This window comes from Megascapheus bottae, chromosome 10 (assembly GCF_031878675.1).
Source record: "Megascapheus bottae isolate mThoBot1 chromosome 10, mThoBot2.hap1, whole genome shotgun sequence".
NCBI classification, from domain to species: Eukaryota; Metazoa; Chordata; class Mammalia; order Rodentia; family Geomyidae; genus Megascapheus; species Megascapheus bottae.
Genome location: NC_143518.1, coordinates 40,422,565 through 40,432,850, shown reverse-complemented (window position 1 = coordinate 40,432,850; position 10,286 = coordinate 40,422,565). Strand labels below are relative to the sequence as shown.

At 50.4% G+C, this 10,286-nt stretch overlaps 1 protein-coding gene across 1 annotated transcript; it reads left to right on the top strand.

Moving 5' to 3' along the window:
- The first annotated feature begins 9,690 nt into the window (after positions 1-9,690).
- Positions 9,691-9,975, top strand: Crct1 (cysteine rich C-terminal 1). Its single transcript, XM_090339895.1, has one exon. The coding sequence runs from the start codon at positions 9,691-9,693 to the stop codon at positions 9,973-9,975; it is 285 nt and encodes a 94-aa protein (XP_090196021.1).
- The last annotated feature ends 311 nt before the right edge of the window (positions 9,976-10,286 follow it).

The window sequence follows — 10,286 nt, the reverse complement described above, 5'->3', positions numbered from 1 at the left end:
GGGTTTTATGCATGCTAGGCAAACACTCTACCACTAAGCCACACTCCCAGCCCCTCTAACCCTCCTTGATTTAGTTATTTTTGAGATAAGTTTTCACTTTTTGCCAGATCTGCCAGGATATCAATCCTCCTATTTATTTTTCCTGCTACCAAAGATGACAGACTCCTGATATCATACCTAGCTTTTTTTCTTTTTCTTGAGATGAGATGTTGTGAATATTTTCACTAAGGCAGGCCTGGAATTGTCATCTTCCCAATTTCTGCCTCCCCAGCCAGTAGCTGGGATGACACGTGTGTTATTGCTAGGTCAACTTTTTGCCCAGGGATAGCCTTAAGCCACAATCCTCCAGACCTCTGCCTCTTGAGTAGTTATGATTATTCGTGTGACCTACCAGTGCTAGGGTTCCTATCTCCTTTATAGAAGGTCCCATATTACCTCATCTCAACATTCTTAACTGAATGTCATCTATCAAGGTCTGCCTATATCCTCCTAGAGATGGAGTTCTTCAGACAGCTGTTCAGAGCTGTTCAATTTGTTCACTGTTAAAACTGGAGGGCATTGTGTATCCCCACACTTGTCCAACGTGTCTGGATCATAGCCTGGCTCCTACAAGGACAGTTCCCACAGGAAGAGAATCTTCCCAGCTGGCCAATATTTGAAACTCATGTTTCTCATGGATGTCATCAGTTTCTTGTGAGTTCAGTGCAATGAGTCATTGTGCTCAGGACTGGTGAGCTCAGAGGCATGGGGCATCGAACAGTCACCAGGATGTTGCTGCCCTGGGGCCTGTCAGGTTAGCCTGGCCCTGGCGGAGTCTGATACTTGCCTCGAGGGACTGATACTTAATTCCTGGTGGTTGATGATAGCACAGGTAGTGATTCCTTCTATGTTTTCTAGACATGGAGTTCAGACACAAATTCACCAACACTTACTACTATTTCACTCCAACTTTCAGTCACCATGTTCAATAAGTGAATGATGATAGTCACCCCTCAGTATTCCCAGAAACTGATTCCTGGACTCCCTGCAAACCCCGGGTTCTTCAGATGCTCAAGTATCTTCTATACAATGCGGTAGTATTTGCACATGCTACTCATGTTCTTTCTCCTGTTCTCTTCGGCCCCCTGTAGGCTGCTGATCATAATGGATACAAGTATGTTATTGCTAAACACACACATACGTATGTATACAAATGCTACACACACATCATCGTTATAGTATATGGGCTGGGGAGAGATGATGAGAAGAGAGCATGTGTACATGTTCAACAGAGGCAATTCTTTTCCCCATGAAACTTTTCAAATTGGCAGCCTGTTGACTCCATGGATGTGGAACCCACACACGCAGAGAGTTCAGCTGTATATACAGTTAGAGCTTGTAAAAGAAAGTCACAAGAGAAATGAATGATCACTCGAGAGGCAGAGTGCTGTCACGGTGAGAGGCTGATGGTAGGGTTGGAGTTCTAACTCGGCCTCTAGTTCCCTACAATCCAGTGCAAGCCTCATTCCATCTCTGAGTCTTCGTTTCCCTTTTTTTGGTCTCAGTCAGGGCTTCTCCATTTTGGCTGTACTTCAGAGCCGTTCAATGGAAGTTTGAAGAGTGTCACTGCCCACTGGGATCGAAATGCACCGGAAGTGAATGATGGCTGAGGTCCTTTCCCCGTCTCACTCTTGACATCAGCTGTTTTGGAATTTGTTAATGAAAAGGTGGGCCCAGATTTACTGGAGGGATTCCCCCCTGAGCTTTCTGAATGACAGATTCACCTGAACTAGAAAATGAATATTGAACATGTACTTCCTTAAAACCACCAAGCTAGATCACTTGGGGGCTTCTGAACTGATAGACTTTCCCATGTGGTGAAGTATGTGGCTTTATACCCAAACAACCACAATAGTTACGAGTAACAAGGGGTGAAGATTGTGCCTTTTGTGTGTAGGGGTCCTGGGGCTTGAACTCAGGGCCTGGGTGCTGTCCCTGAGCCTCTTTGTGCTGAAGGCTAGTGCTCTATTGCTTCAGCACCACTTCTGGCTTTTTGGAGTAGTTTATTGAAGATAAGAGTCTCACCGGGACTTTTCTGCCTGAGGTTGGCTTGAACCACAATCCTCAGACTTCATCCTCATGAGTAGCTAGGACTACAGGTGTGAGCCACTGGTGCCAGCAACATTGTGCCTTTTAACAATTACCCTACTCACTAGCCATGGTGGTATATTTTTTGAAGACCCAGAATTTGGGAAGTTATAAAAGAAGGACCAAAATTAAGGTTAACAAGAACAATATAGCTAGTTGTAGGCCAGCTTGAGTAACATAGCAAAACTCTGTCTCAAAAACAGAAGCAAAAAAATAAAGAATGGATAAAATTAGCATACCACAGAGCAAGCGAGCAAGTCCTTTAACTTCTGTACAGCTTCATCTTTCCGAGAGTCTACATCCTGCATTCTTTCTTACATTTCTCAGCAGGCCGGGGTGAGGGGAAGAGGGGAGAGCAGGGTGGAGCCAGTAAGGCTGTCTTTATCTTAGTCTGTTCTGTCCCAACTGTGATGAAATTTAGATACAGCATAGCATCAGTTTTCACTTTTAATATTCATGGAGTACGTATTGCATACTAGGCATTATTTCAAGAGTTTCATGCATGTTAACTCATTTAATTTGCAGCTGCCCCTGTGAGATCAATGTTATCTTTTTCTCCATTTCTCAGATGAGGACAGTGAGGTTCAGAGTTCATGTGATTTCAAGCACACACTGGTAGGTTGGGCTTTGGGACTTAAACCCACAGACTGGTCCTGGAGTTAGTGATCCTAGCTAGGCACATACTCTAAGCCCTCTGTGAAATGTTTTTCTGGCATCCCAAACAGTGCTCTCAAGAGAAATGTTCACATTGTTAAGTGAAAAGTTAGCAAGGCAAACACAACAGTAGCATGATCAATTGAAAATCTAACACAAATCACTAGAAAACTAAAAAACACAAAACAAAACAAAACAAAAACCCCCCACCAAAACCCAAACCATATTGTAGTGGGGAAAAGAAGTGAAATACAGCAAAAAAGATTTGAGAAATGGGGTTATAAAAGTGATTTTTGTGTGTATGCTAAGTATTCTTTATAATCTCATCCATTAGCAGCAAACAAATACTCTTAATCTTTTGTTATTAGAAAATATCACAATTGGTTGTAATACCACAAAAATAGTTTTCATTAAAAAATAGATCAGTGATTTGAAATTTGGAATGCATTTTCTCATAGAAATAATGGTATTTCTATGAGATAGCGCCTAGAGCCTTTTGACTTTTATTTGTTTGTTTGTGTGTTTTTTTATTTGTCAGTCCTGGGCCTTGAACTCAGGGCCTGAGCACTGTCCTTGGGCTTTCTCAAGGCTAGAGGTCTACCACTTGAGTCATAGCACCACTTAGGGCTTTTTCCTATGTATGAGGTACTGAGGAATCAAATCCATGCTAGGCAAGCACTCTACCTCTAGGCCATGCTCCAGGTCCTTTATTTTTTAATTCCATAGCTTTTCGTATTTTAAATTTACCTTTGGATATTGGTCCGCAAGAAACATAAAACTACATGTTTAAAGGGTGTCATGTGAAGTTTCAATATGTAACTACAGTATAGGTGTGTGTGTGTGTGTGTGTGTGTGTGTGTGTGTGTGTGTGTTGGCACAGGGGTTGTCCTTTAGCTTTTTTACTCAAGGTTGGCACTCTACCACTTGGGCACTGTCAGCTCGAGGCCTTGTGGTGGTTAATGAGAGCTAAGAGTGTCACGGGATTTTCTGTTTAGGTTGACTTTGAACTGAGTTGTTTAGAATTCAGCCATGTGTGTAGCGAGGGTTACAGGCATGAGCTCCTGGCTTGCTAGACTTTGTCTGCTCATTCAGAGGGGCTGTCAGTGCTGAATCAGTTTTGCTCAGGAGCTCTTTTGGTGTGTCAAGTTTAGGCAAGGAGAGAAGTCCAACCACCTACACCATCTGCATTAGATCTGTCAGGCATTCTTCATCCAGGTCATAGCATCACCTAAGAATGCAAAAAGCCATAGTAGCTCAAGGATTCTATTATAAATCTCTATCTTTATCAAAGAAATGAGCCATTTAATTTTCATCTTGGAAATCTCCTCCTCCATTTCCTATTTCAAAGAGGAAACTCCCCTCCACCGGAAACGTGAACCAGCCTGGCACAGCTCAGGAACCGGAGAGCATAGCAGAGCTGCCTGTGACATGAACAGGTGCTGTGTGCAATACACAAGGCCCAGTCGCCATCCTTGCAGGCCTGTCATTCCCTGGGTTCTATGGAGGAATACTTCAGATGCTCACAGGGGGAGGGATTGAGTCCTTGAGATGTGACTGGAGGGTGTCATCTGTGGCCCCTATGAGAGATGCCATCAGCATCCCCCACTCCATCTGGTCCCATGGGTATAAAAGGGAGCAGCATCTCCCAGCACCTCAGTCTACCTGCTTCCCAGGAGGTCGACTCCGGTGCCTGAGCCAGGTACAGCATGGCGCTTCCACCACGGTCCACCCTTGGCACTGGTGTTCTGGGCAGAAGTGGCCTTGGGTGGTGGTAGAGGATAAATTGTGAAGGAAGTCAAGAAGGGAGGATTTGGAAGGGAGGATCCTTCTGGAAAGGAAAGGTGGGAGCGGGAGTGGGGTGGGGGGGAAGAAAAGTATGAGGGCTTAGAATCTTTTTGATTTGGAAGGCATTCCTCTGAAAGCATGGAAATCCTTGGGTTGAAATCCTTGGGTTGAAATCCTTGGGTTGAAATCATTTGGATAGATATATTTTTTGTCTAGCTGGTCTTCGGTGACAGTGTTTAAAGTCTGCTCATCAATAATGATTGAATTCATATTATTCCATTTTTCAACATAAAGATTAACTGAACGCCCAATTTCTCTATTGTCATTTCAGCTTTTCCCAGCTTCTGCAGAAATGTCCTGCCAGCAAAGCCAGAAGCAGTGCCAACCCCCACCCAAATGCACTCCCAAGTGTGCCCCCAAGTGTGCCCCTAAATGCCCTCCCAAGTCCCCTTGCCCAGCTCCAGTCTCTTCCTGTTGCAGCCTTGGTTCTGGGGGCTGCTGTGGTTCCAGCTCTGGGGGCTGCTGCAGCTCTGGGGGTGGCGGCTGCTGCCTGAGCCACCACAGGCCCCGCCGATCTCTCCGACACAGACACCACAGCTCTGGTTGTGGCAGTAGTGGTGGCAGCAGTGGCTGCTGCGGCAGCAGTGGTGGCAGCAGCTGCTGTGGCAGCAGTGGTGGCAGCAGTGGCTGTTGTGGCAGCAGCGGTGGCAGCAGCTGCTGTGGCAGCAGCGGTGGCAGTAGCCAGCAGTCTGGAGGTTGCTGCTGACCTGGGCCGTGAGGACCACCGGGAAGCAGCATGTCCCCAAAGACCTGCTCAGCCATCGGCTTCTCCTGCCCCATCTTCCTGCAGACTTGGACCTAAAATGCCTGGCCTTGCCCCTTCCTTCTGTCGGCGCTCCTCTGCACAGTCTGGAGGTCTCCCTGCCAGCCAGCACTACCTGGCCTGGTTTCCCTGCTTGGATTTAGTTGTTTGGCGGATGAGGTGTTGAAATCCAGCTCTCAGTCAGATTCCTCTGCAACAATAAAAAGCTTTTTCTTCTGAATGTCACTGCCTCCTGATTTTGTTTCAGACCCCTCAGCCACACTCCCCGAGCAAACATGAACTCCTCAAATATCTGTCTGGAAAACATGTGTGAGCATGGGAAGTACCAGGACCTCCGGAAAACAGTCTTCCCTTTAAAGCTTGGAATTTGGGAAGGGAATCATCTTGCCCACTCACAGGAACAGGGAATGGGTTTAGAAGATGAGACAAGTTGTACCCAGAAAGGCCCCATTCTGGGATCCTCCTTCAAAACTGGGCCATTCGTCAGAGGTTCCCATACTGTGCTCTTCTAGGCTCTAGGGAATAGGAAGCGCTTCCTTTTTGAGTATTATGGCTTAGCCAGAGCAGCCAGTGAGCCAGTGTGAGGGCAATCTGTAGACGAGGGAGCTCAGGCAGCAGGTGTGACAGCCAAGCCCAGCGCTCCCAGATGCCAGGATTTTCAGTTTGAGACTTAGAGAGCAAACACCCCCTGCTCCCGCCATGCACTGAGGTCACGGAATTTGGGGTTCTATGTAACAGCCCTTTAGGAATGGGGCTAGATCTTTCAGGAGATACTTGAAAAGTTTATATAGGAAAGATATTTCTGCTCAGCCATCTAGACACAAGATAAACAACTTGTTTGTCTGCTCTTTGATAGCATCAAAAAGATAAGGCAGTGAGAGAGATCTGTGCAGGTTAAAGTGGGGAAGGGACATGCCCAAATCTCTCCTGCCTTGTGCCTATCGGCCTTCTTCTCACTCCACTCTTTTTGGAAGCCTTGAGGTCTCTTGGAGGAAAAACTACATTTATTTACCTTGTTACTTCATTGTTTCCTTCTCTTTTCTACTGTTGGCTTCACTGCTTGGAATGCCTCACCTAAACTTGCCAAGTGGCGCTCTAGGCACAGGTAACCTGTTCATCAGGGCTCCGAGGCCATGTTAAATGAAACTGATGAATCTTTGTGACTTGGCTTTACGTGGTCTCTTTCCTCACACTGCTCCCAGCCCAAACCCCAAGCCCACTTCCTGTCACTAACTGTGGTCTTGAACTTCTGTATCTTCATGGTTCTGATCAGTCAATGCCATGGATATGAAGCCAATTTGAGGCAGTAGACGTCTATTCTCTTTTTCTTTTGTTGTTCCAATTTAGGGCCTTTTATTCACTAGGCAGATGTGCTACCACTTGAGCCACATCCCCATCTTACTTTGCTGTCTCTGTCTCTGTCTCTGTCTCTGTCTCTCTCCCTCTCCCTCTCCCTCTCCCTCTCCCTCTCTCTGATCCTCCTACCTACCCTTCATGATGAAGGTGGAATTACACACACTCTCCACCATGGCTGCTCTCCAATTATGGGTACTTGGCTCTTTGGATAAGATTGTCTTTTCTTTCCTCTCTTTTTCTCTTTCTTTTTCTCTTTCTTTTTCTCTTTCTTTCTTTCTTTCTTTCTTTCTTTCTTCTCTCTCTCTCTTTCTTTCTTCCTTTCCTTCCTTCTTTCTTTCTTCTTCCCCCTGCCCCTTTACTTCCTCCCCTCCCCACCCCCCTCACCTCTCCTCTCCTGCCTTCCTCTCCCCTCCTTTGCCCTCCTAGCCTCTCTCCTCTCCTCTCTTTCTATCTCCTCTTCTCAGTAGTGGCCTCAGGAAAACCTGCCTTCAAATACAGACAGGGTGGGGTGTGGGGTAAGAAGCAGAGTCCTAGGCTAGCTTAACCATTTTGCAATTGGACTATGGCCCTGCACGATCTTTGTTTTTCTTATGTTCATTAGGGTTTGTTACATTGTTCTTTAACTGTGCCCAGGTTGTCCTCAGATGGTGAGAATCATCACTGAGATCTTCATAGATGTCCCCCACTGTCACCTGCCTTCAGCTCCACCTGCAGGCACCTGGACGAGACCTCGTGAGCCCCTCAGTCTGCAGCCCGCCCTGCAGAGCCCAGCACTGAGTTCCAGCAAGGCGGGAACCAAGATCAAAGGGCCATCTGTGGAAGTACAGGACTGTAGAGGAGTGTGTGTGTGTGTGTGTGTGTGTGTGTGTGTGTGCATGCGCATTGTAGCAAAGGGACCCCCAGGGCACCCCTCAGATCCAGGTGTTATCTTGATGCCCAGCACAGCCCATCCAGCCAGCCAGGAGTCCTGTTTGGAAAGTAAACACAGCCCAGCAATCCTGGCAGCTCTGTGGAGTGACCTGGTGCCCACGTGCTCCACCTCCAGTGCTCCCTTCGTGATGCATGTCTCTGGGATGTGAGTGTCAGCTGAGCGCGTGGATTGGGCAACCAGCCCCTCCCCACAGCCAGCTGGCTGGAATCTTATAAAAAGCTCCTCCGGCAGTGCTCTGCTCAGTGCATCTCGCAGGTGGCAGCGCCAGGTGGAGAAGCGAGTGAGTCTTTCAGCGGAGCCAGGGTCTGGTGAGTGTCCAGCGTGGGGCGGGGGGCCCCGGGGTGGTCAGCTGAGCAGAGCCCAGGCATTGCAGGGAGACGAAGCTGTGTGCGCCAGGAGTGTGCGCATGGCTCTGTGTGTGTGTGTGTGTGTGTGTGTGTGCGTGCCTCTGTGTGTGTGTGCCTCTGTGTGTGTGTGCCTCTGTGTGTATGCGTGACTCTGTGTGTGTGTGCATGACTCTGTGTGAGTGTTTGTGTGTGTGTGTGAGTGTGTGTGCCTCTGTGTGTGTGTGAGTGTGTGTGCCTCTGTGTATGTGTGCCTCTGTGTGTGTGTGCGCATGCCTCTGTGTGTGCCTCTGTGTGTGCGTGCCTCTGTGTGTGTGTGCCTCTGTATGTGTGAGCGTGCTTCTGTGTGTGAGTGTGTGTGCCTCTGTGTGTGTGTGCCTCTGTGTATGTGTGCCTCTGTGTGTGTGTGCCTCTGTGTATGTGTGCCTCTGTGTGTGTGCACACGTGCCTCTGTGTGTGCCTCTGTTTGTGCATGCCTCTCTGTGTGTGTGCGCGTGCCTCTGTGTATGTGTGCCTCTGTGTGTGTGTGCCTCTGTGTATGTGTGCCTCTGTGTGTGTGTGCCTCTGTGTATGTGTGCCTCTGTGTGTGCGTGCCTCTGTGTGTGTGCGTGCCTCTGTGTGTGCGTGCCTCTCTGTGCATGTGCGCGTGACTCTGTGTGTGTGCCTCTGTGTATGTGTGTGTGTGTGCACCCGTGCCTCTGTGTGTGTGTGTGACATCTGCAAGGCTACAATGACCTCTGTGTGTGCCTCTGTGTGTGCGTGCCTCTGTGTGTATGTGCGCGTGCCTCTGTGTGTGTGTAAGCGTGCTTCTGTGTGTGTGTGCGCCCATGCCTCTGTGTGTGTGTGTGCCTCTGTGTGTGTGTGTGCCTCTGTGTGTGTGTGTGCCTCTGTGTGTGTGTGTGTGTGCCTCTGTGTGTGCGTGCCTCTGTGTGTATGTGCGAGTGCCTCTGTGTGTGTAAGCGTGCTTCTGTGTGTGTGTGCGCCCGTGCCTCTGTGTGTGTGTGTGACATCTGCAAGGCTACAATGACCTCTGTGTGTGCCTCTGTATGTGTGTGCCTCTGTGTGTGTGTGTGTGTGCGTGCCTCTGTGTGTGTGTGCCTCTGTGTGTGCGTGCCTCTGTGAGTGTGTGTGCCTGTGTGTGTGTGTGTGTGTGCGTGCCTCTGTGTGTGTGTGTGTGTGCCTCTGTGTGTGCGTGCCTCTGTGAGTGTGTGTGCCTGTGTGTGTGTGTGTGTGTGTGTGCGCGCCCGTGCCTCTGTGTGTGTGTGTGTGACATCTGCAAGGCTACAATGACAGCTCCCCTCCTGGACTGGGACTCTTCAGGCCGGAGTGCCTTGCTGTGTAACAAGGCTGAAGAGCTTTGCCAGCCTGTCCTGCTGTGACCACTCAGGAGGGGCGCCAGGCCGCTTCCTGGGGGGCTGGGGTGTACAGAGAGAGGCGGGGACAGGGGAGGGTCGCGCAGGGGGACACCGCAAGGGGGTGGCTTCTTAGCTCCCCCTCCTCCCCGCGGCCCCCTCCCCCACGCAGTCTCACACGGGGGGGGGAGGGGGGAGTGTCGCAAAGTCAAGTTTCAGAAGGCGCCAAAGGAAGGAGGCGCGCTGGACTCAGAAGCCGGCGATTCCCTGAGTTACCCTGTCTGTCTGTCCTTCCAGATTCGCCGGACAATCGCCGCCATGTCTCAGCAGGGTGCCTCTTCTGCCAAAGGCTTTTCCAAGGGGTCTTCCCAGGGCCCCACCCCGTGCCCCGCGCCCGCCCCGGCGCCCTCCTCCTCCTCCTCCTCCTCCTGCTGCCGAGGCTGCTGTGGCTCCGGAGGCGGCGGCTGCTGCGGTTCCAGCTCCACCGGCTGCTGCTGCTTCCCCCGGAGACGCCGGCAGCGCCGCGGCTGCTGCTGCTGCGGAGGCGGGAGCCAGCGCTCCTGCCACAACCAGAGCGCCAGCTGCTGCTCGGGGGGCTGCTGAGGGCGCCCCGGCCCGCGCCCCCGGCCGCCGGCCGCTCCCGCCCGGCCCCGCGACCCCTCGAGGCTGAGTGCGCCATGGTGCCCAGAAACCGGCTCCTCCAACCAACTCCCTGCACCCCGCGGGACTGTGTGTCCCTCCCTTCTCCCAGGGGATCCTAGAGTCCCGGTGGCATCCCGGACCCCCTGTGTCACCTGCAGGGCCCCCTGTGTCACCTGCAGGGACCGGGCGCGGCAGGGGCTCACCTGATGTTCCTCGGAAGACATCTCAATAAAGCATCTACCTCCTGACAGCCTGGCTCCTCTCAGTTCCTC

What these genes read in the sequence shown, in the direction of transcription:
- Crct1 (XM_090339895.1), top strand. Translation starts at nt 9,691, where the DNA reads ATGTCTCAGCAGGGTGCCTCTTCTGCCAAAGGCTTTTCCAAGGGGTCT.